Below are 26,634 nucleotides of genomic sequence, written 5' to 3' on the forward strand. Positions count from 1 at the left end.
TGATTCCAACATTTTCCCCACTACTGATGTCAGGCTTAACCGGTCTATAATTCCCCGTTTTCTCTCCCTCCTTTTTTAAAAAGTGGTGTTACATTAGCTACCCTCCAGTCCATAGGAACTGATCCAGAGTCGATAGACTGCTGGAAAATGATCACCAATGCATCCATTATTTCTAGGGCCACTTCCTTAAGTACTCTGGGATGCAGACTATCAGGCCCTGGGGATTTATCGGCTTTCCATCCCCTCAATTTCCGTAACACAATTTCCGTAATACAATTTCCTGACTAATAAGGATTTCCTTCAGTTCCTCCTCACTAGACCCTCGGTCCCCTAGTATTTCCGGAAGGTTATTTGTGTCTTCCTTCGTGAAAACAGAACCAAAGTATTTGTTCAATTGGTCTGCCATTTCTTTGTTCCCCATTATAAATTCATCTGATTCTGACTGCAAGGGACCTATGTTTGTCTTCACTAATCTTTTTCTCTTCACATATCTATAGAAGCTGCTGAATTCTAAATTTCTCCCAGTCCTCAGGTTTGCTGCTTTTTCTGGCCAATTTATATGCCTCTTCCTTGGATTTAACCTATCCTTAATTTCCCTGGTTAGCCACAGTTGAGCCACCTTCCCCGTTTTATTTTTACTCCAGACAGGGATGTACAATTGTTGAAGTACATCCATGTGACCTTTAAATGTTTGCCATTGCCTCTCCACCGTTAACCCTTTAAGTATCATTCGCCAGTCTATTCTAGCCAATTCACGTCTCATACCATCTCCCCAAGGGACCGCGCACAACAAGATTGCTAATTAGTCCTCTCTCATTAAACAACACCCAGTCTAGGATGGCCAGCCCTCTAGTTGGTTCCTCGACATATTGGTCGAAAAAACCATCCCTAATACACTCCAGGAAATCCTTCTCCACCGTATTGCCAGCAGTTTGGTTAGCCCAATCTATATGTAGGTTAAAGTCGGGCATGATAACTGCTGTACCCTTACTGCATGCATCCCTAATTTCTTGTTTGATGCTGTCCCCAACCTCTCTACTACTGTCTGGTGGCCTGTACACAACTCCCACTAGCATTTTCTGTCCTTTGGTATTGGATATCTTATTTCAACCCTTGATCTAAAATCTTAAAAAGATAATTAAATAAATGCTACAGGTATGTCCTTTCTCCTGTTGTCTAATTGCATTAAGGTAGTTCTACGTACTTCTGCGTCATAGAGTTGGTCCATGGATTTAGAGCGGATGTGAGAAGTGCAAGCCAGGTAGAGAGCATTTCTGCAAATGGAGAAGCTTTGCCTCCAAAGGTTTCATAGACACTGACGGTTATAAATGGTATCCAGCACATTAGAGGGAAAACTATAAAAAAAAAGAATAAACAGAATTAATTAGTTTCAAGAAAAGACTGCATGCAGTCTTTCTTGTGATTTTTTTTGTGCATGGACTAATGAATGTAGATTTAAATACCAACAGTTTGTAGGGCAGCATATTTATCTGTTCTGATCATCTATCCAATTAGATTTGTGTATCTGTGTGCCAGTAGTATCTTTAGTGTAGGTAATTTTCTTTGTGCTTTTTTTTGCCAATCGCATTTTAACCGAAAAAAATTACCGCGAAACGCAACCATCACGGCTGTTCAACACATTAAATCTGGAACCCAAGTGTGCTGCTAAGCCACCAGAGCTACTTGTTTTATTTCTGTTTATCTAGCTTTTTCCTAGAGGAGCCTTTTTTCACTGGACAGGGAAGAGAAGTCTTATGGTTTGGGCTCTCTCCAGATACTTCTTGCATATGCTAGATGTGAAAGTCATCTTCCTTAGGCAAGCACGTGCTTTCTATGAACCACAACTTAACCTAGTGCACTAAGGTTAGCAGTCCACAGGGTGAACATTAAACTCTTTTTTAAATTATTGTTGGGAGTATGCACTGGAAAACACCACCACACAACATATTGTTCACTTAGACTTAAAACTAATCATTTATGTTATTTTCAAAGTATGAGCAAGTCAGTCGAATATGTAGGGCTAGAATTTCCACTTCATTTTCGGCGGTTTTCTCGGCGGTGCTGCTCATTTTCGGCGGGAAACCACCCGGCGAATGTTTCCACTTCATTTTTGAAAAGAGTTCCACCGGCATTTTCAAAATATCGCTGGGGAGTGGACTGCCCACGTGCACTGCTGAAAAAAACGCTAATCTCCAAGTTTTGGCTCAGCGGTGACCTGTAGGTAAGATTGGAAAAAACACCCACGAAAAGCAGCCGGAGCTGGGCGGTAGGTCAGTAGCCCTGCAAAGAAAGGTAAGTTAAAGGGTTTTTCATAATTCTTTGACAGCGATTAAGTTAAAAAGGGTCTTGAGAATGTTTTCTGATTTTTTTTTTAATGTTTTTTTCTTGGAAAAAATATTTGTTGTGTTTTCCCCCCCTCCCTAGGCCCAACCGCAGCCTCAGTCTAAATTTGAGTACTTACCGCTCATTTTGGTTAAGAATCACCCAATTTGCCCAGGATCGCATTCAACCTCTGAAAATCTACGTGTAAGATCCATTTTCTCACCAGGCGATATTTTTTCCCTTTTTTATTCAATTTTTCGCTGGCGTTATTTGAAGAATCTTAGCGATCTTTTTGGACATCAATCCGGCGATGGCGGGTTTTAGGGAAATTTTAGCCCATAGATTATACTGTACCTAACTTTGTTGTCTGTTCCAAAACAAAAGTTCCAAAGTGAGATCCTTCTGCCAATGGATTGCCATATAATTGCAAATGCAATAGATTGTTAAGTATAGGTAATTGATACCCAGTGATTGACAGAAATGAGCTCTTACCATGTGGATGGGTTTTGTTTCTTCGAACACTTGTGGAACGATGAACAAAAAGAGGTATATATCCCCCTCCTTTGAAATAGACCCCAACACACTAGGCAGGATATTTTCCAATATCCCCCAAAACAAAGAAACAAAGACAGTGGAGAATCATTTAATAATGCAGTCACAGGAGCCATTTTAAAGTTCTTACAATACTAGCATAGCTACGAATTCTGAGAAAACATAGGCCCGGAATTTGGAGTAGGCCTCTGACCCGATTTATATAAAAGAAATCCACACCTAGCTTTGGAGACTTTGGGTCCTGGGCCTCCAGGCGCATGCCTGAGTAAAGGTCCACCGATCCCAGGGACACATTCGGTTCGGAAGCGTCCCTGGGATCACTTGGGCCAGGTTCTCTAATCAGAAAGGAGGATTCCTAATATGCTTATGGGGATTTTGTTTACGAACGGAATCCCCATAAGCAAATGAGGAATCCCTAAATAATTAAATCATTTATGCAACTGGAATAAAAAATAAATGTTTCCATTTTCAAATTTAATTAAAAGTCTCTTCAGTAATGTGTATGTAGTACAATAAAAATTACATTTTTTGAAACATTTTAAGCATTTTAATCGGGGTCAAAATTTGCATATACTATTTTTAAATGTTTGTGCATGATTTTTATTTTTATTTTTTTAAGGATTTATATTAATCCTTACTCTGGTGAAAGCAGGCCCAACATGGTTTCATGGGCATTTGCTCGGAAGTAATTGGGCAAATAACCCAACTCTGCACCAGTGAAAGTGATTTTTGGGTCGGTGTGGTAGATCTGTCAAGGCAAACCTTGACAGATCGCAAGTTCCAGGTTTTCGCGAGGCCTCTTCGGGTGCATGCGCATATCGTATGCACCTGGTGAGGCCGCAATTTTCAGCCCATTAAAATGCTAAGAAACATGATAAAGTGCTGTCAACTGCCAAAAATGAAAAAAGGAAAAGGATTTACTGACCATTCATTAAAAAGTGACCAGCCAATACATTTGGTCAAGTACTGGGTTGCATCTTAAAGGTGTCTGATCAATTAATATCGATTATTTTAACTCTGTAACTGATCAGACGGGTCACATGCTCAATCATTTGGTGCAACTTTGAACACTGCTTTCGGAATTGAATTCCATGATTTTGTCTGTTATTCTGTGAAAACTGTTAATGGTATGTATATATAAATATATTCTGTACCATTTTTAAAGCTGATAATGCACAGAAAGATGTTATGTACGATGGTATTTATTGATACTGGAGAGGGTGAGTAGGACTGAGCTGCACTGGGGGATGGCCCACAGCTTTGGTAGAACTAGGTTGGGGTCGTCGCGAGTGACGGGATTGTGGTCAAACTGCTGAGTTTTGGTAGCATGTTGTATAGGTCCTTTGGTCTGGCATTGCTGGGCAGCAGGGAAGCTAGAGTTTCGCAGAACCATGTAGGGGAAACCTGAGGTTTTGTGGAATCTAGTGTTTGATTCACTGGTGGATTCCTGGTGTCTATCAGCAGGGAGTGAAAGGGCGATTGTGACAACAGAATGGGAGGTACGGCAGAACAGTTCCAGATCTAGCACTGGTTTGTAAATTTATGAGTAATCACTGCAAACATTAAGGGGTGGAAATTCAGTGTAGCCTGGATTGAGGCGATGATGCTGCCTGGTCGCTAACTTTAGCGCCAGCGATGTTTACCACTGCTAACTGGGACATTCCGTTTTAGCGCCCCAAGAGGGGAGTGGAGCACTAAGGGAAGCATTCCACAGCCCTCTTGGGGCACTAACCCTGATTCCTGGGGTGGTAGTGCGGCATCGCAACTGAAGGTCTGGTGCTAGGAAACCAGCATCCTGGCGCCTAAAGGGGAGGGCCAATGGACGACATGAAAACTGGAAAAAATGGAACGGAGCTCCTTTGAAAACTGTTGCACACCAATCAAGATGCACTAAGTGCACAATAACGAAATGGAAGTTCAAAAATCGCAACTTATAGACACCCACCTGTTCAGCCGTCTCCTTTTTGTCCCGGGAGGTTGGGGAACACCTGCTTTACTTGTCGCGATTAGCAGCAGGCGCTAAGACAGGCGAATCCAATGAAGTTTGCGACCACGGTGCTAACGGGGTATTGCACACGCAGCTACGTCACCAAGTGGGGCCGCCGGTGAACCTCTACTGAAGTTCCCGGGAGGCGTTGCCAGCGCGGCGCTCGGTCGGTAGGAGCTTAGCAACCTGTTAGCGTGCGTCTCGGGCGCTAATGGGTGGCTCTAAGCAAGCAAATTTCTGCCCCTAAGTTTGGTGTTTTGTGGTTGGTTTCTATGGGCCCAAGTGTGTCCCCTCTGTTAGAACAGCGTACCTCCATGAGGTGTGCGGACTTTGTAGTACGGAAACGCCGCCGATTTCTTACTTCCATATTCTCCCCATTGGTTCCAGGCCTATGGCCTGCGGCTCAGCACATCAGAACGCATGGTGGGCGGAGCTACAGCCCTACGCCAATAAGAGTGCCGGCAGTTGCGCGCATGCGCAGTAGCTCCTGGCCCTCCCAGCGCGTCCTGGCTCCAGGTGACCCTATCCCTGGCCAAAGGGACGACATGATGATCGCCACCCCTATCCCGGGCCGAGTGGCCTGCCGCACAGGCCGGCCGCTGCCTTCCTGCGCTGAGGGCTACAAGAGACAGATTGGTGGGGGAAGAGTTTTGATCGGGGCAGGAGTGGGGGTGGGGGGGGGGTCGAAGGGAAGAGTTTTGATCGGGGTGGGGGGGAGAGTTTTGATCGAGGTGGGGTGGAGGGGAGAGTTTTGATTGGGGTGGGGTGGGGGGGAAGAGTTTTGATCGGGGTGGGGTGGGGGGGGGAGAGTTTTGATCGGGGTGTGGAGGGGGGGAAGAGAAGAGTTTTGATCGGGGTGTGGAGGGGGGGGCGAAGAGAAGAGTTTTGATCGGGGTGGAGAAGAGAAGAGTTTTGATCGGGGTGGGGGGGGAAGAGTTTTGATCGGGGTGGGGGGGGAGGGAAGAGTTTTGATCGGGGTGGGGTGGGGGGGGGGAAGAGAAGAGTTTTGATCGGGGTGGGGGGGAGAGTTTTGATCGGGGTGGGAGGGAGGGAAGAGTTTTGATTGGGGTGGGGTGGGGGGGGGGAAGAGAAGAGTTTTGATCGGGGTGGGGGGGAGAGTTTTGATCGGGGTGGGGGGGGGGAAGAGAAGAGTTTTGATCAGGGTGGGGGGGGTGGAAGAGTTTTGATCTGGCGGGGGGGGCTGGGGGAAAGTGTTTTGATCCGGCGGGGGCGGGGGGGCCCACTGTGGATCTCTTCCCTCCCCCCCGTTAAGATGCCGCGTTCACCATCCCCAGCCGCCTCCCCCGCCCCCCCCAAGCCTGCCGCATTGAGCCTTCTCCCTCCGGCACCCCCCCCCCCTGTTCAGATGCCACGTTCTCCCTCTCCTATCCCAGGCCGAAGGGATTCCCGCACGGCCAGCCGCTGCCGAGTTTAGTTGAAGGTGGGATTTACTTCAGTTCTTTATTTGTTAATTTAATTATTTACTTCAGTTCTTTATTTTTTATTAAATGCTTATTACTTTTTGTGCTTTGTTTGGTGCTTAATGGTGCTTTAAATGTAGTTACTTGAGCCGATTCCTTAATTTTAGGTAAGGTTTTTCTGTGCGGACAGAAGTGGCAACATACGCTGGCCTAAGTTAATTTGGAGCAGCTATTTGCTGACCAAACTCGCTGAAATGGCCAAAACAGGCGTAAGTGGCTGGGAACGCCCCCTTTTGGAAAAAAACCCGAAACAAACAAAAAACTAAACCAACAAAAAAACTTAACGAACTCACTTACACTGGTCGCAAATTAAATGGCCAGAATTGCAACTAAAAAGATACTCCAAAAAAATCAAGTTGCTCCAAAAAACACGGAGCAACTCCTGGGGAAATTTGGGCCCATTAAGTGTATCTCTATTTTGGTTGGTTGTGCCGCTATTTCTTTTTCTCTCTCTGGTGTCAGTAACTAGAATGTTTACATTTATTAACAACAACAAACCATGATAATTAGAGGCTTTGTTTGCTTTCAAAATTCAACTTTTGTTTTCTTTTTAAAAAAAAAACTCAAATTAGGATGAGGATTGATACTATCATTCTCTGCTTTATACATTTTCTGAAGTATGTAGAATATTATAAATCAAAAGCTGCGACAGGTATGTGATCTCTATGGACGGAATTTTACGTTTTTAAGGGTAGGGGGAGTGGGTAGAGGTAGAGAAGTTTGGGTTTCCCCGAACACTATGGAGTTTTAACTCCACAGCACCAGAAGTCAGCCTGATTGACAGGCTGGCTTCTAGTCAGGTGGCGAACGCTGGACAGGAGGCCACAACCACAGGTAGGTGCGAGCCCTGATCCCAGGGGTGGGGTCTAATCCGGTGTGGTGTCTGATCCCTGGTCAGGGGGGTGGATTTGTATTGGGAGGGGTGCACTCCTGCTCCTGCTCCTCCCGGCCCACAAGCATTGCTCCCCGAGGTTGTCTTCATCTCGCTGCAAATGCCGAGATTCCCGCGATCCCCAGCCAGCTACGGTTAAACCTGCACAGCAGGTTAAATCAGAGGCTTCCAGCCTCATTATAGTATTTAAAGTGCCAGCCTGCCTCCTGGGAGCGGGTTGGCTGCCTGCCCCCATCCCACCTTCATTAAAGTGATCATGGAGGCTGGCTGGGGTCGGAATTCCCATTTTTAATACTTCAACCTCCCACCCAGCCCCAAACCGACCCATTTTTTGGGGTTAAAATTTCCCTCTATATCCCCATCTCTGACACAGCCTCTCTGTATAAAATAAAAACACTCACTATTACCTTTGCTTAAATGAAGCTTTTGAAATGTGCCCTCGCAGTTCTTCAATTTTAAAAGACAACCATTTAGATTTTGTTAGACACTGAGCGAGAAGCATTTGGCTCGCTAAATGTTACTGACACGTCATGGGAGTTGCACATGCAGCACAGACTGAACGATCTTCCACAACAATTAATAGAGTCACTGATCTGGGCAAAATAGTTAATTGAAGCCCAGGCTTTTAGGAGAGGCTGAGGTTTTCAAGTAAAAAAATGAATGAAGATATAAAAAGACAATTCAGTAGATAAAATAATCATGCTATTGTGAAATATGTAACTAAAAATTTAGTTTAAAACTTTATTTGGATCTTAGAAATTTCAGTTACTGAGAGGAACAAATGGTCGATGAAAACTTTTTCAGAAAAGCATTTTTATTGATGTGCTTAATTTGTTAACTTGATTTTGATGGTGAAATGTCTACATGTTCATAAAAGGCTTTCCCATTATAAGCATCGACAAAGATTCCCATTATAAGGCGTTTCTGTTATAAATGTTGATCAAATGTTACTCAGAAATTGAAAAACAGAAGATTAGGTTTGTGGACAGGAAGTGTATGCCATACCTAAGACTTATAATAATATTCTAGTAGATTGCCTGTGGCTTTGCCTGTAGTCTGTAAAAATAGAAGACAGGCAACAAAAGGTGGAAGATGGATAAAATGGCAGCAGATAGCATATGTAGCCCGAGCTGATGCAGAGTCCGAATGGGGAGGCATCGAAGTCAGCAGTGGATCAAGGAAAATGGGAACAGTGTAGATCAAGGATTGGTTGGGCACTTGAAAAAAATATTTTTTTGACCTTTAGGTTCAATAAAATAATACAGCAGTATTCTTTTACTAGTCATCTCTATCGGTTTATGTGAATTTGATAGTCCAAAATCAGCCAGCTGTTGAGCATTACAGTAATTATGTAAACAACTTCAATTTTGAAGAAAATAAATAAGCGGATTTAAATAACTTCACAAAGACAATGGCAGCATGAAGCATATGATGCTCAGGATCAAAGTGGAGTTTGAGCGTAGATGTGTATTTGTGCTGTTTGATGGGGTTGGGCAGCATTGGTATGGGGAGTGCTACTTAGGGTCAGGAGCTGGCAACAGGTGAAAGGAAATCGGGGATGGCAGGAGCCAGTGGAAAAATAGAGCAATGGCAAGTTTTCCAGTGAGGAGGGGAGATAGTTTGGGCTGAAGATCAGGGTAGCAGGGGCAGATGGAGGGGGATTGCAGGTCGGGAGCTATGGTGTGGTGGGTCAAGCTCTGGGAGACACTAGAGTGTGAAACAGCTTGAATTGTACTAGAAAGAAAACATAGAATACATTTAAAGTTTATTAAATGTTAATGTAGAACACAGCAGCTGTAAACAAAGTTTGGCTGACAGTTAAATCATTAGTAGGAAAACACTATTGCCTCTGAGCAGGAAAAGATTTTCAGTTTTGAAGTTCTTGTGGGGAAATAGGCTGAGCCAGGTTGGGGGGTTAAGATAGTAGAACAGCATCACTGAAGAAGTATATATTGCAGGTATTACACGTTAAAGCAATATCTTACCTATTGAAATGAATGTTGTGGGGTGTAATAAAAGTGTTACTGAACCTTGACCAATTTCTCAATCATGACAAACAAAAAAACCTCAAAGATTATACTATATTCTAGATAGTCTCTATATATCTGATAATTTTCCTTTTGTGGCTACAGTGCATCTACTGAATGATGTATGAAGATAGCTTCAGTGCTTCTTCCTTAATCAAGAAGAGTAAGACTAAAGCATTTGACTATATTGCATCACATAAGGCCAGTGTCAGAAAACAAAATTGGCTTTATATATACACATTACACTATTTCAATAAAAATTATAAAATCAGAAGAGTTGCTGTTGAGGTAATTGAACTCCGAGTTAAACCATGGAAACATAGTATTGTAATTGCCGTGTTTTAGTTATTAATAGAGAATTAAGCTTAATGGGCAGGATTTTCAGCTTTGCTCATTTTAAGGCGGTAATGGCGGCGGGGCGGTAAAGTTTGCACCCGGGAACAGTTTGCGCCTCAGTCAGCAAAATTCGGCAGCTGGGCCCCGAGTGTAGGCGGAGTGCTAAAGGAGACGTTGCTAGGGCACGAGGCTGGCTGAGCATGCGAAAATCCCAAGCCTTTCACTTCTCAAATTGGAGTGCTCTGGGAGAGGCCTCGTGGGGGGGGGGGGGGGGGGAGAGGGAAAAAAATAAAACCTGAAAAAAACACCAAAAACGTTCCCAATAAATAACTCACGCCATGACAACATAAATCGCAAAAAAAAATTAAAAAAACAATCACACCTATCTGAGGTCGACATTACTTACCTCACTGTAGCCATGACAACTTGGACCGCCCACGCTACGGATCAGGCAGGAGGTCAAAAGTCAAGCCGGTGTCGCAACAAGAGGCGTTGCACACCGGCTCGCCTCTCCCGGGCGGCAATGCTCCATGCCCCGCCAAAACCGGCCCTGAAAATCCCGGCGGGGTGCTGGAACCTGGCCACCCACCTGGAAGAGCTTAACACCGCCATTTCTGCCCCTCTGGGGTGAAAACAGAGGTGGCAACAAGCCAAAAATCCAGCCCAATCATTTTTAAACAAAAATGAAGACTTCACTGCTCGTAATCTGAGCATAATTAATTATAATGGAAATGCACATTTAAAATTACATTTAAAAGGACCTTGCAAACTGATGGCCTACATCCTCGAGTTCTAAAAGTGGTGGCTGCAGAGATAGTGGCTGCATTGTTTTTGATCTTTCAAAATGCCCTAGATTTAAGAACGGTCCCAGCGGATTGGAAGATAGCATTTGTAACACCGCTTTTCAAGAAAGGAGGGAGAGAGAAAGCAGGGAACGGATGGCCAGTTAGCCTGACATCAGTTGTCGGGAAAATGCTGGAATCCATTGTTAAGGAAATGGTATCAGGGCACTTAGAAAATCATAACGTGATTAGGCTGAGTCAACATGGTTTTATGAAAGGGGAATCGTGTTTGACAAATTTATTAAAGTTTTTTGAGGATGTAACTAATAGGGTAGATAAAGGGGAACCAGTGGATGGAGTTGGATTTACATAGGTATTCGATAAGGTGCCACATAAAAGGTTATTACACAAGATAAGGGCTCATGAGATTGGAGGTAATATATTAGCATGGATAGAGGATTGGTTAACAGACAGAAAACAGAGAGTCTTTTTCAGGTTGGCAGGCTGTAACTAGTGGGGTTTCTTAAAGATCAGTGCTGGGGCCTCAGCTATTTACAATTTATATTAATGACCTAGATGAAGGGACCAAGTGTAATGTATCCCAGTTTGCTGACGATACAAAGCTAGGTGGGACAGTAAGCTGTGAGGAGAACATAAAGCATCTGCAAAGGGATATAGATAGATAAGTGAGTGGGCAGTAAGGTGGCGTATAATGTAGGGAAATGTGAGGTTATTCACTTTGGTAGGAAGAACAGTAAAACAGAATACTTTTTAAATGGTGAGAAGCTTTTAAATGTTGGTGTTCAGAGAGATTCGTGTGCCCTTATGTAAGAAACACAGAAAGCTAGCATGCAGGTACACCAAGCAATAAGGAAGGCGAATTGCATGTTGTCCTTTATTGCAGGGGGCTTGAAGTATAAGAGTAAGGAAGTCTTGCTACAATTGTACAGGACCTTGGTGAGACCACACCTGGAGTACTGTGCACAGTTTTGGTCTCCTTATCTAAGGAAGGATATACTTGCCTTGGAGGCGATATAACGGAGGTTCAACTAGATTGATACATAGAAACATAGAAAATAGGTGCAGGAGTAGGCCATTCGGCCTTTCGAGCCTGCACCACCATTCGATAAGATCATGGCTGATCATTCCCTCAGTACCCCTTTCCTGCTTTCTCTCCATACCCCTTGATCCCCTTAGCCATAAGGGCCATATCTAACTCCCTCTTGAATATATCCAATGAACTGGCATCAACAACTCTCTGCGGCAGGGAATTGCACAGGTTAACAACTCTCTGAGTGAAGAAGTTTCTCCTCATCTCAGTCCTAAATGGCCTGCCCCTTATCCTAAGACTGTGTCCCCTGGTTCTGGACTTCCCCAACATCGGAAATAATCTACCCGCATCTAACCTGTCCCGTCCCGTCAGAATCTTGTATGTTTCTACGAGATTCCCTCTCATCCTTATAAACTCCAATGTATAAAGGCCCAGTTGATCCAGTCTCTCCTCATATGTCAGTCCAGCCATCCCGGGGAATCAGTCTGGTGAACCTTCGTTGCAGTCCCTCAATAGCAAGAACGTCCTTCCTCAGATTAGGAGACCAACACTGAACTCAACATTCCAGGTGAGGCCTCACCAAGGCCCTGTACAGCTGCAGTAAGACCTCCCTGCTCCTATACTCAAATCCCCTAGCTATGAAGATCAACATGCTATTTGCCTTCTTTACCGCCTGCTGTACCCGTATGCCACCTTTCAATGACTGATGAACAATGACACCCAGGTCTTGTTGCACCTCCCCTTTTCCTAATCTGCCACCATTCAGATAATATTCTGTCTTTGCGTTTTTGCCCCCAAAGTGGGTAACCTCACATTTATCCACATTATACTGCATCTGCCATGCATTTGCCCACTCACCTAACCTGTCTAAGTCACCCTGCAGCCTCTTAGCATCCCCCTCACAGCTCACACCGCCACCCAGTTTAGTGTCATCTGCAAACTTGGAGATATTATACTCAATTCCTTCATCCAAATCATTAATGTATATTGTAAAGAGCTGGGGTCCCAGCACTGAGCCCTACGGCACTCCACTAGTCACTGCCTGCCATTCTGAAAAGGACCCGTTTATCCAGACTCTCTGCTCCCTGTCTGCCAACCAGTTCTCTATCCACGTCAGTATATTAACCCCAATACCATGTGCTTTGATTTTGCTCTTGTGCGGAACCTTGTCAAAAGCCTTTTGAAAGTCCAAATATACCACATCCACTGGTTCTCCCTTGTCCACTCTACTAGTTACATCCTCAAAAAATTCCAGAAGATTTGTCGAGCATGATTTCCCCTTCATAAATCCATGCTGACTTGGACCGATCCTGTCACTGCTTTCCAAATGCGCTGCTATTTCACCCTTAATAATTGATTCCAACATTTTCCCCACCACTGATGTCAGGCTGACCGGTCTATAATTACCCGCTTTCTCTCTCCCTTTTTAAAAAGTAGTGTTACATTAGCTACCCTCTAGTCCATAGGAACTGATCCCGAGTCGATAGACTGTTGGAAAATGATCACTAATGCATCCACTATTTCAAGGGCCACTTCCTTAAGTACTCTGGGATGCAGACTATCAGGCCCTGGGGATTTATCGGCCTTCAATCCCATCAATTTCCCGAACACAATGTCCCGCCCAATATGGATATCCTTCAGTTCTTCCTTCTCACTCGACCCTTGGTCCCCTAGTACTTCTGGAAGGTTATTTTTGTCTTCCTTCGTGAAGGCAGAACCAAAGTATTTGTTCAATTGGTCTGCTATTTCTTTGTTCCCCATCATAAATTCAGCTGAATCTGACTGCAAGGGACCTATGTTTTTCTTCACTAATCTTTTTCTCTTTACATATCTATAGAAGCTTTTGCAGTCAGTTTTTATGTTCCCGGCAAGCTTCTTCTCGTACTTTATTTTCCCTCCTCTTAATTAAACCCTTTGTCCTCCTCTGCTGAATTCTAAATTTCTCGCAGTCCTCAGGTTTGCTGCTTTTTCTGGCCAATTTATCTGCCTCTTCCTTGGATTTAACACTATCCTTAATTTCCCTCGTTAGCCACGGTTGAACCACCTTCCCCATTTTATTTTTACTCCAGACAGGGATGTACAATTGCTGAAGTTCATCCATGTGATCTTTAAATATTTGCCATTGCCTATCCACCGTCAACCCTTTAAGTATCATTTGCCAGTCTATTCTAGCCAATTCACGCCTCATTGGAGTTACCATTCCTTAAGTTCAGGACCCTAGTCTCTGAGTTAACTGTGTCACTCTCCATCCTAATAAAGAATTCTACCATGTTATGTTCACTTTTCCCCAAGGGGTCTCGCACAACAGGATTGCTAATTGGTCCTTTCTCATTGCATATCACCCAGTCAAGGATGGCCAGCTCCCTGGTTGGTTCCTCGACATATTGGTCTAGAAAACCATCCCTAATACACTCCATGAAATCCTCCTACACCGCATTGCTACCAGTTTGGTTAGCCCAATCAATATGTAGATTAAAGTCACCCATGATAACTACTGTACCTTTATTGCATGCATCCCTAATTTCTTGTTTGATGCTGTCCCCAACCTTAGTACAATTGTTTGTGGTCTGTACATAATTCCAACAGGCGTTTTCTGCCCCTTGGTATTCTGCAGCTCCACCCATACTGATTCCACATCATCCAAGCTAATGTCCTTTCTTATTATTGCGTTAATTTCCTCTTTAACCAACAATGCCACCTTGCTTCCTTTTCCTTTCTGTCTATCCTTCCTCAAAGTTTAATACCCCTGATTGGTGAGTTCCCAGCCTTGGTCACCCTGGAGCCATGTCTCCGTGATGCCAATTACATCATACCCGTTAACTGCTATCTGCGCAGTTAATTCGTCCACCTTTTTACGAATAATCCTCGCATTGAGGCACACAGCCTTCAGGCTTGTCTTTCTAACACACTTTGCCCCTTTAGAATTTAGCTGTAATGTGGCCCTTTTTGCTTTTTGCCTTAGGTTTCTCTGCCCTCCACTTTTATTTTCCTTCTTTCTATCTTTTGCTTCTGTCCCCATTCTACTTCCCTCTATCTTCCTGCATAGGTTCCCATCCCCCTGCCATATTCGTTTAACTCCTCCCCAACAGCACTAGCAAACACTCCCCCAAGGACATTGGTTCTGGTCCTGCCCAGGTGCAGACCATCCGGTTTGTACTGGCCCCACCTCCCCCAGAACCGGTTCCAATGTCCCAGGAATTTGAATCCCTCCCTGCTGCACCAATCCCCAAGCCACGTATTCATCTGAGCTATCCTGCGATTCCTACTATGACTAGCACGTGGCACTGGTAGCAATCCTGAGATTACCACTTTTGAGGTCCTACTTTTTAATTTAGCTCCTAGCTCCCTAAATTCGTCTTTTGGCACCTCATCCCTTTTTTTTAACCTATATCATTGGTACCTATATGCACCACGACAACTGGTTGTTCACCCTCCCTTTTCAGAATGCCCTGCACCCGCTCAGAGACATCCTTGACACTTGCACCAAGGAGGCAGCATACCATCCTGGAATCTCGGTTGCGGCCGCAGAAATGTCTATCTATTCCCCTTACAATTGAATCCCCTATCACTTTAGCTCCCGCTCTTTTTCCTGCCCTCCTGTGCAGCAGAGCCATCCATGAACTTGGCTGCTGCTGCCCTCCCCTGATGGGTCATACATAAGAACATAAGAATTAGGAACAGGAGTAGGCCATCTAGCCCCTCGAGCCTGCTCCGCCATTCAACAAGATCATGGCTGATCTGGCCGTGGACTCAGCTCCACTTAACCGCCCGCTCCCCATAACCCTTAATTCCCTTATTGGTTAAAAATCTATCTATCTGTGATTTGAATACATTCAATGAGCTAGCCTCAACTGCTTCCTTGGGCAGAGAATTCCACAGATTCACAACCCTCTGGGAGAAGAAATTCCTTCTCAACTCGGCTTTAAATTGGCTCCCCCGTATTTTAAGACTGCCCCCTAGTTCTAGTCTCCCCGACCAGTGGAAACAACCTCTCTGCCTCTATCTTGTCTATCCCTTTCATTATTTTAAATGTTTCCATAAGATCACCCCTCATCCTTCTGAACTCCAACAAGTAAAGACCCAGTCTACTCAATCTATCATCATAAGGTAACCCCCTCATCTCCGGAATCAGCCTCGTGAATCGTCTCTGTACCCCCTCCAAAGCTAGTATATCCTTCCTTAAGAAAGGTGACCAAAACTGCACGCAGTACTCCAGGTGCGGCCTCACCAACACCCTGTACAGTTGCAGCAGGACCTCCCTGCTTTTTTACTCCATCCCTCTCGCAATGAAGGCCAACATTCCATTCGCCTTCCTGATTACCTGCTGCACCTGCAAACTTTTTGGGATTCATGCACAAGGACCTCCAGGTCCCTCTGCACCGCAGCATGTTGTAATTTCTCCCCATTCAAATAATATTCCCTTTTACTGTTTTTTTTTCCAAGGTGGATGACCTCACATTTTCCGACATTGTATTCCATCTGCCAAACCTTAGTCCATTCGCTTAACCTATCTAAATCTCTTTGCAGCCTCTCTCTGTCCTCTACACAACCCGCTTTCCCACTAATCTTTGTGTCATCTGCAAATTTTGTTACACTACACTCTGTCCCCTCTTCCAAGTCATCAATGTGTATTGTAAACAGTTGTGGTCCCAGCACCGATTCCTGTGGCACACCACTAACCACCGATTTCCAACCCGAAAAGGACCTATTTATCCCGACTCTCTGCTTTCTGTTAGCTAGCCAATTCCCTATCCATGCTAATACATTTCCTCTGACTCCGCGTACCTTTATCTCCTGCAGTAACCTTTTGTGTGGCACCTTATCGAATGCCTTTTGGAAATCTAAATACACCAATTCCATCGGTACACCTCTATCCACCATGCTCGTTATATCCTCAAAGAATTCCAGTAAATTAGTTAAACATGATTTCCCCTTCATGAATCCATGCTGTGTCTGCTTGATTGCACTATTCCTATCTAGATGTCCCGCTATTTCTTCCTTAATGGTAGCTTCAAGTATTTTCCCCACTACAGATGTTAAACTAACCGGCCGATAGTTACCTGCCTTTTGTCTGCCCCTTTTTTTAAACAGAGGCGTTACATTAGCTGCTTTACAATCCGCTGGTACCTTCCCAGAGTCCAGAGAATTTTGGTAGATTATAACGAATGCATCTGCTATAACTTCCGCCATCTCTTTTAATACCCTGGGATGCATTTCATCAGGACCAGGGGACTTATTTACCTTGAGTCCCATTAGCCTGTCCAGCACTACCTCCCTAGTGATAGTGATTGCCTCAAGGTCCTCCCTTCCCACATTCCCATGACCAGCAATTTTTGGCATGGTTTTTGTGTCTTCCACTGTGAAGACCGAAGCAAAATAATTGTTTAAGGTCTCAGCCATTTCCATATTTCCCATTATTAAATCCCCCTTCTCATCTTCTAAGGGACCAACATTTACTTTAGTCACTCTTTTCCGTTTTATATATCGGTAAAAGCTTTTACTATCTGTTTTTATGTTTTGCGCATGTTTACTTTCGTAATGTATCTTTCCTTTCTTTATTGCTTTCTTAGTCATTCTTTGCTGTCGTTTAAAATTTTCCCAATCTTCTATTTTCCCACTAACCTTGGCCACCTTATACACATTGGTTTTTAATTTGATACTCTCCTTTATTTCCTTGGTTATCCCTTCTCTTACTGCCCTTCTTTTTCACTGGAATATATTTTTGTTGAGCACTATGAAAGAGCTCCTTAAAAGTCCTCCACTGTTCCTCAATTGTGCCACCGTTTAGTCTGTGTTTCCAGTCTACTTTAGCCAACTCTGCCCTCATCCCACTGTAGTCCCCTTTGTTTAAGCATAGTACGCTCGTTTGAGACACTACTTCCTCATCCTCAATCTGTATTACAAATTCAACCATACTGTGATCACTCATTCCGAGAGGATCTTTTACTCGGAGATCATTTATTATTCCTGTCTCATTACACAGGACCAGATCTAAGATAGCTTGCTCCCTTGTAGGTTCTGTAACATACTGTTCTAAGAAACAATCCCGTATGCATTCTATGAATTCCTCCTCAAGGCTATCCCGTGCGATTTGATTTGACCAATAGATATGTAGATTAAAATCCCCCATGATTACTGCCGTTCCTTTTTCACATGCCTCCATTATTCCCTTGATTATTGCCCGCCCCACCTTGAAGTTATTATTTGGGGGCCTATAAACTACGCCCACCAATGACTTTTTCCCCTTACTATCTCTAAACTCCACCCACAAAGATTCAACATTTTGTTCATTAGAGCGAATATCATCTCTCACAACTGCCCTGATATCATCCTTTATTAACAGAGCTACCCCACCTCCTTTCCCTTGTCTATCTTTCCGAATTGTCAGATACCCCTGTATATTTAATTCCCAGTCTTGGCCACCTTGCAACCACGTTTCTGTAATGGCCACCAAATCATACTCATTTACTTTATTTCGAATGCTGCGTGCGTTTAGGTGGAGTGTTTTAAACCATGATTTTTAGTTTTGACCCCTCCTTCAGCCCCTTTATATTCATACATATTGTCCCTTCCTATCACCTTGTGGTTATCACTTACCCCAGTGCTACTCTGCTCTGTTGCCTCCTGCCTTTTGCATTCTTTCTTGGGGTCCTGTTCATCTGAGCTCTCACCCACTCTAACTAGCTCAGAGCCCTCTCCTGGGTTCCGAATACTCCTTGCAATTGAGGCACCGAGCTTTCATGCTTGCCTTTTTGTTACACTGACCCTTTAGAATTTTGCTGTACAGTGGCCCTTTTTGTTTTTTGCCTTGGGTTTCTCTGCGCTCCACTTTTACTCATCTCCTTTCTGTCTTTTGCTTTTGTCTCCATTTTGTTTCCCTCTGTCTCCCTGCATTGGTTCCCATCCCCCTGCCATATTAGTTTAACTCCTCCCCAACAGCACTAGCAAACACTCCCCCGAGGACATTGGTTCCGGTCCTGCCCAGGTGCAGACCGTCCGGTTTGTACTGGTCCCACCTCCCCAGAGCCCATTCCAATGCCCCAGGAATTTGAATCCCTCCCTGCTGCACCACTGCTCAAGTCACGTATTCATCTGAGCTATCCTGCGATTCCTACTCTGACTAGCACGTGGCACTGGTAGCAATCCCGAGATTACTACTTTTGAGGTCCTACTTTTTAATTTAGCTCCTAGCTCCTTAAATTCGTCTCATAGGACCTCATCCCTTTTTTTACCTATATCGTTGGTACCAATGTGCACCACGACAACTGGCTGTTCACCCTCCCTTTTCACAATGTCCTGCACCTGCTCTGAGACATCCTTGACTCTTGCACCAGGGAGGCAACATACCATCCTGGAGTCTCGGTTGCGGCCGCAGAAACGCCTATCTATTCCCCTTACAATTGAATCCCCTATCACTATCGCTCTCCCACTATTTTGCCTGCCCTCCTGTGCAGCAGAGCCAGCCACGGTGCCATGAACTTGGCTGCTGCTGCCCTCCCATGATCAGTCATCCTTCTCAACAGTACTCAAAGCGGTGTATCTGTTTTGCAGGGGGATGACCGCAGGGGACCCCTGCACTGCCTTCCTTGCACTCCTCTTCCTGCTGGTCTTCCATTCCCTAACTGGCTGTGGACCCTTCACCTGTGATAAGACCAACTCGCTACACATGCTACTCGCGTCATTCTCAGCATCGTGGATGCTCCAGAGTAAATCCACCCTCAGCTCCAATTCCGCAATGCGGACCGTCAGGAGCTGGAGGCGGATACACTTCCCGCACACGTAGTCGTCGGCGTCCCTGATTTCCCACATAGTACAGGAGGAACATAACACTTGTCCGAGCTCGCCTGCCATGACTTAACCCTTAGATTAACTTAAATTGGCAACAACAATGCTAAAAGTTGCTCACTGATATAGAAGAGAAAAAAGAAAAACTACTTACCAATCACCAGCCAATCACTTACCCCCTTGGCTGTGACGTCACCTTTTTATTTCTTTCTACTTCTTTTTTGCCTTCTCCCTGTAGCTGCACAAGCTGGGCCTTTTGTAGGCCTCTCTGACTCACGGACTCCCGACTCAGCGACGCACCTCCCGACCTCGCGGCCTTTTGTAGGCCTCTCTGACTCACGGACTCCCGACTCAGCGACGCACCTCCCGACCTCGCGGCCTTTTGTAGGCCTCTCTGACTCACGGACTCCCTCAACAGTAGCCAAAGCGGTGTATCCGTTTTGCAGGGGGATGACCGCAGGGGACCCCTGCACTACCTTCCTTGCACTGCTCTCCTGTTGGTCATCCATTCCCTATCTGGCTGTGTACCCTTTTGCTGCTGTAAGACCAACTCATTAAACGTGCTATTCACGTCATTCTCAGCATTGTGCATGGTCCAAAGTGAATCCACCTGCAGCTCCAGTGCTGCAATGCAGTCGGTTAGGAGCTGCAGCCGGATACACTTCCCGCACAGGTAGTCGTCAGGGACACTGGAGGCGTCCCTGACTTCCCACATAGTACAGGAGGAGCATAACACGTGTCTGAGCTCTCCTGCCATGACTTAACCCTTTGATAAACTTAAATTGACAACAACAATGCTAAAGGTTACTTACTGATATAGAAAGGAAAAAGAAAAACTACTTACCAATCAACAGCCAATCACTTGCCCCCTTGGCTGTGACGTCACCTTTCAATTTCTTTCTACTTTTTTTCCCTCCCTGCTGCAGCTGCACCGGCTGGCCTCTTGTAGGCCTCACCAATGTTGCTCTGCCTCCCGACTCCCTGCTGGGCCTCCTGACTCGACACTGGCTTCTTGTAGGCCTCATCAACGCTGCTCCACCTCCCGACTCGACGCTGGCCTCTTGTAGGCCTCACCAACGCTGCTCCGCCTCCCGACTTGACGCTGGCCTCTTGTAGGCCTCACCAACGCTGCTCCGCCTCCCGACTCCCTGCTGGGTCTCCCGACTTGACGCTGGCCTTTTGTAGGCCTCACTAATGCTGTTCCGCCTCCCAACTCCCTGCTGGGCCTCCCGACTCCTGGGATGAGAGGGCTGTCTTATGATGAGAGATTGTGTAGAATGGGCCTATACTCTGGAGTTTCGAAGAATGAGAGGTGATCTCATTGAAACATACAAGATTCTGAAGAGGATTGACAGGGCAGATGCTGAGAGGTTGTTTCCTGGCAGGTGTGTTTAGAACTAGGGGACACAGGATAAGGGATGAGGAGGAATTTCTTCACTCAGAGGGTTGTGAATCTTTGGAATTCTCTGCCTCAGAGAGCTGTGGATGCTGAGTCTCTGAATATATTCAAGGGTGAGAGCTATAGATTTTTGGAATCCAGGGAATAAAGAGATGTGGAAATCAGGCAGGAAAGTGGAATTAATAAGAACATAAGCAATAGGAGCAGGATTGCGGTCCCTCAAGCCTGCTCTGCCATTTAATATGATCATGGCTGATCCGATCATGGACTCGGGTCCACTTCCCTGCCCGCTCCCCTTAATCTCTTATCGGTTAAGAAACTGTCTACTTCTGTCTTAAATTTATTCAATGTCCTGGCTTCCACAGCTCTCTGAGGCAGCGAATTCCACAGATTTACTATCCTCTGAGAGAAGAAATTCCTCATCTCAGTTTTAAATGGGCGGCCCCTTATTCTAAGACTATGCCCTCTAGTTCTAGTCTTCCCCATCAGTGGAAACATCCTCTCTGCATCCACCTTGTCAAGCCCCCTCATAATCTTAGACATTTTGATAAGATCACCTCTGAATTCCAATGAGTAGAGGCCCAACCTCCTCAACCTTTCCTCATAAGTCAACCCCCTCATCTCTGAAATCAACCTGGTGAACCTTCGCTGAACTGCCTCCAAAGCAAGTATATACTTTCGTAAATATGGAAACCAAAACTACACACAGTATTCCAGGTGTGGCCTCACCAATACCCTGTATAACTGTAGCAAGACTTCCCTGCTTTTATACTCCATCCCCTTTGCAATAAAGGCCAAGATACCATTGGCCTTCCTGATCACTTGCTGTACCTGCATACTAACTTTTTGTGTTTCATGCACAAGTACCCCCAGGTCCCGCTGTACTGCAGCACTTTGCAATTTTTCGCCATTTAACTAATAACTTGCTCTTTGATTTTTTTTCTGCCATAGTGCATGACCTCACACTTTCCAACATTATACTCCATCTGCCAAATTTTTGCCCACTCACTTAGCCTGTCTATGTCCTTTTGCAGATTTTGTGTGTCCTCCTCACACATTGCTTTTCCTCCCATCTTTGTATCGTCAGCAAACTTAGCTACGTTACACTCAGTCCTTTGAGGTCGATGATCAGCCACAATCCTATTGAATGCCGGAGCAGGGTCGAAGGGCCGTATGACCTAATCCTGCTCCTATTTCTTATATTCTTCAGATAGACGCAAAGTATTTGTTCAATTTCTCTGCCATTTCCTTATTCCCCATTATAATTTCTCCTGTCTCAGCCTGTAAGGGAACCACATTTACTTTCGCTAATCTTTTCCTTTTTACATACCTATAGAAGCTTTTACAGTTTGTTTTTATTTCTCTCGCTAGTTTACTCTCATTCTATTTTCCCTTTCTTTATCGATTTCTTGGTCCTCCTTTGCTGAATTCTAAAATCCTCCCAATCCTCAGGCTTACTGCTCTTTTTGGCAACGTTATAAACCACTTCCTTTTATTTGATACTATCTTTAACTTCTCTCTTTAGCCCTGGTTGGATCACTTTTCCGAAGGAGTTTTTGTGCCTTAAAGGAATGTATATTTGTTGCAAATGATGTATTAATTCTTTAAATGCTAGCCATTGCTCGTCTACCATCATACCTTTTAATGTAGTATTCCAGTCTACCTTTGCCAACTCGCTTCTCATACATATGTAGTTTGCTTTATTTAGATTTAAGAGTCTAGTTTCACTTTTAAACTTAATGTAAAATTTTATTATATTATGGTCACTCTTCCCGAAGGACCCCTTTACTACAAGGTTATTAATTAACCCTTTCTCATTGCACAATACTAGATCTAAAATAGCCTGCTAGTCTTTTCCTGAACATACTGATCTAGTAAACTATCTTGTATACATTCCATGAATTCTTCCTCCACATTATTACTGCAAATTTGGTTAGCCCAGTTTATATGTAGATTAAAGTCCTCATGATTACCATATTACCCTTGTTGCATGTGCCTCTAATTTCCTGATTTATACTCTGCCCTACATTAGAACTACTGTTTGGGGCCTATAAACAACTCCCACGAATGTTTTTTGCCCCTTGCTGTTTCTTAGCTCCACCCAAACTGATTCTATTTCTTGATTTTTGGAGCTAAGATCCTTTCCAAGGTACTGACCTCCCAATTTGATTTGCCATGAAATAAATTAACATTGCATTCTGTTAACAATCCTTTATGTCACTTTGAGAGTTAATGGCAAGATCTTTCAACTTCATGCAGACATTTGAACACGTTTTAAAGTTGATGTTCACTAACACAAAACATACTTGTAGCCTACTAACATTTCATTTCAGAAAATTACAAATCCACTGTAAATAGAAAATCTGACCAGTGAGATTATTTTCCAGTGTTACCTACAAAAGGACTTTACTCCACCTTGAAGATTCTTTTTGCATTGATTATTTAGCTCAAAGTGTAGAAAAAGTTGTATTCTGTCATACAGAAGAGAATAGATTTTAAAAGGCAACTTACATGTAGCTGAGACCAGTATGATTGTGCTCCTTAGATAGCATTTCGCTGGCACAGAATAACAGTGTTGATCGTTGCATTCAAAAGTTCCTCGCAATGCTTGATATCTTGCAATATGTACAATGTAAATGGCCAGGCAACAGACGATCATTATTGGAACAAATACCCCTATGGCTATTATAACCACACAGTAGGCTTTTAACAAGGAATTGAAACTCGGCGCACAAATATATCTGTGTTCTTCATATGTGTATTGACCTAATCCTACAAAGGGTAAACTTGCATTGAGAATGCAGTAGATCCAGATAGAGAAAATAGTTATCCAAGCTCGCCGTTTAGTAAACAGTTGCACATAATGGAGAGGCAAACAGATTTCAGCAAACTTGTCGATTGTTACCCAGGTCATTGAATGAAGAGAAGCAAGTTGTAGCAGTACATAGAGAAAAGCAAAGACCTGACACCATGAATCCTGTCTGCTGTAACAAGCTCCATCCAACAGAATATTGTGTGCTCCTGCAGGCATCACTGTCAGTCCCAAGATCAAATCACAGATACAGAGGTTAAACATAAGTACTGAAGTGTCTTTCTGCAGTTTTTGGTTGAATCCAAGTGTCAACAACAATAGAATGTTTGCCGTAATTGATCCTACACAAGCAAGAATCATTAGAAAGGCATACAGAACTGTGATGGAGAGCATCTTCATTAAATATTCATTATGTGGTCTGAAGAAGTTATATTCTTTAGTCAACCTCGGTTTGCACAGGGAGAGATTCTCAAGTCAGAAGCGTTGGTATATAATCAAGCAGCTAGAGCTTATTGTTGCAGTGTCACACTGTGAATCATTCGGTGTTCCTTGACTATATTTGACAAAGTAGGTTTTCTGAAATAAAACAGAACTTTCCTAATCAGAAATAGTGGCAGATTAACATTTTAAATTCTTCCCTATTTTCATGAAGGCATTGAAAGTTTCTCAGGTTCAGTTCCATCGGCACCAACACTTCACCCAATTGACTATTCTTCATGTATGACTGAGTTTCTGGTGTGGACCAAAAAATGCACAGCCAAAATGTTAAGCTATCTTTTCTCTTTATATATGCTGACAGACCTGCTGTATATTTTCAGCATTTTCTATTTTTGTTTAAAGTACATAGCATCATACTTTTGATTCAGTTTGTTTGCCATATACTATAATGAATGTGATGACTATTACATTTTCCATTCTGTTTTAGTGTTATATGTTCAAAACTTGCAGTTTAAAAATGTTACTGTTTCGCAGAAATTGTGTACAAAAAGGGTATGAATAAAATGATAATGGCAAGGCAACATTATGTGGCATTGGCAATGCTCCAGCAAGTATCAGTTATTCTTCTATGTAGTCAGCGGGCACAGACTGGAGGATAGGGAACAGAAGCAGGGCTGCAAAATGACAGTGCAATTCCTCCTGGCAATTCCCCCTCTTGCACACGAGCTAGTCGTCCACCCAATAGCAACTTTAGCAGAAGGTTGGGTGGCTGTATCTGTTCATCCATTTGCTAGAGAATAGCAGCAAGACATTGGGCTAGAAATTGCACTCGAAGGTGTACCTCCGGAGTACGCCTCCGACCCACGCAACCTTTTTGAACCTACCTCCAGGCTTCCATTCTCGGGCCTCCAGGCATATGGCAGAGTAATGACCCTCAGATCCCAGGGACGCAGGTGGTTTGGAAGTGTCCCGTGGATCACATGGGCCATGTCCTCCAATCACAAAGGAGGATTCCATTGCAATCATTTATGAAGGGAATCCCCGAATGATTTGCAATGGAATCCCCAAATAATTATACAGTGTACATAATTCTAATAACTATAAATGTACTGAATTTTAATTTAATTTACAATTCCCTTCATTGCACCAACCTCAATAAAAATTAAATTTTTTGATAAATAATTTTAAACATCTTAATCTGGGCTAATATTTGCTTAAACTAATGTAAAAAGTGTATGTGCATTATTTTTGATTTTTAAATGTTTAATTTAAGGTTTATATATATACCCAGATCCTACGCCTGCTTTTTATCAGCTGTAAGAGATTCGTGGGCAAATGCTGGGCAGTTTGTCTAATAGCCCAACTCTGCCAGCAATACTGATTTTTCATGCAGTTTGAATGACCTTTCGAGGTGTACCATGCCAGATTGCAAGTTCCGGATTTCGCGCATGTTCAAGCAGAAACCCGGAAGTTGCGGGTCCTTTCAAATGGATTACGATGAGAGTACACGGTCAGGGATACCGCAATGTCAAGCCTATTAAGATTGGGGTATGGAGGAGCAAATTAGTTGAAAACTGGAAGGAAGGAAAGAAATAAGAATTCTAAAGTTTCTTGGTGTAGAGATTCAAACCTTTTAGATGAAATTGAATACTTTTTAACATTACTTGGCTGCAGAGACATTGTTCGCCTTTTTAATCCCCAGCTCAGTTTCAGAGAAACATTTATCAATGTGTAAATACTGAGTCGAGATAAATCGTATACTGAATAATCAGTGTGGACTGTTTTGCAGTTAAGTGCACTATATGATAGATAAAGCAGCTGTCACCTGGTAATGTTTTAATATTTTAATCGGCAAGAAGCTAATTTGCACTTTTGCATGTTTCAGAATCGTGATTTAAGATCTTGCCATAAATTATAGGTCTTTGTAGCATCTTTAAGACAGAATCACAAAAAGCTAAAAACTTACTACAGCATGTGCACTATTTATAAACCGTAAACTGTTTTGGTTATTTAATATTTTTAGATGCAATATCTTTTTAAAGATATGCATTTGACTAAAATAAATAAAAGAACAGCTACAGTTCTGTGGGAAAAATGTTGCCAAAGTAGTAGAATTTCTTCTGTAGCTGGGCCCGGTATGAAACTAATCAGTACTTGTAATTTTTCATCACTTAAATGAGCTAATATTCAGTTCTAAAACACTTTTTAAAAAGAGCAAAGAAAAAAGTTAATGTTTACTGTAGTTAAAATTCTATAAACTAATGCTACAGTTTGCTTTTTTGAAATAAAAGTGCTGGACACAAAGAGCACGTCTTTGTTTATAACACAAAGCCAACGCTGTGAAATTCCAACATTGTTCATTTGCATTTGATCTGAGAGTAATCTTGTAATTGTTTTAGATTTACAGTAGCTTAAAATTTTATAATTTCTTTATTGAGTGCATCACTTTTTTTTTTTTTTTTGTTTTTGACACGGCTGATATTTAAACCCAACATTCCCATTTATTTTCTAAGAGAATTACTTGTCAATCAATGCTTGTTTTTTTTTTTGACTTGTCTAAAGTCTAAGTGAAAACTACATTGGCATTATAATTCTTAATTTTTGTGAATTTTACATCTCTGATACATTTGTTGTAATCTAAAGTAGTGTAGGAGGAATCGATCATTTACCTGGATCAATGATGATTATACAGATGCCGTTGATCCAGCTTTGTTTGCCTCTTTGTTAATGTTTTCACTCTCAGCAGCCTGAAGAACATCCAAATCCTAGT

The 26,634-nt window shown here is 43.3% G+C and overlaps 2 protein-coding genes across 2 annotated transcripts in view; one reads left to right on the forward strand and one right to left on the reverse strand.

The window, feature by feature from the left end:
• sec23a (Sec23 homolog A, coat complex II component) overlaps positions 1 to 26,634 on the forward strand; it is a 132,851-nt gene that overhangs the window by 61,587 nt on the left and 44,630 nt on the right. The window lies entirely within an intron of this gene.
• LOC139261934 (histamine H2 receptor) lies at positions 1,186 to 26,605 on the reverse strand. Its single transcript, XM_070877104.1, has 3 exons — positions 26,534 to 26,605; positions 23,126 to 24,002; positions 1,186 to 1,355 (listed from the first exon to the last, which is right to left on the reverse strand). Exons 2-3 carry the CDS (start codon positions 23,823 to 23,825, stop codon positions 1,186 to 1,188), a joined length of 870 nt encoding a protein of 289 aa, XP_070733205.1. The 5' UTR covers positions 23,826 to 24,002; positions 26,534 to 26,605.

Source organism: Pristiophorus japonicus, chromosome 4 (assembly GCF_044704955.1).
Source record: "Pristiophorus japonicus isolate sPriJap1 chromosome 4, sPriJap1.hap1, whole genome shotgun sequence".
Taxonomy (NCBI): Eukaryota; Metazoa; Chordata; class Chondrichthyes; family Pristiophoridae; genus Pristiophorus; species Pristiophorus japonicus.

Excerpts from the sequence above, each read along its gene's own strand:
- LOC139261934 (XM_070877104.1), bottom strand. The coding sequence starts at position 23,825 with ATGAAGATGCTCTCCATCACAGTTCTGTATGCCTTTCTAATGATTCTT. Across the intron at positions 1,356-23,125 it reads CATACTGGTCTCAGCTACAT|TTTTCCCTCTAATGTGCTGG; the intron begins GTAAGTTGCCTT and ends TTTTTTTTATAG.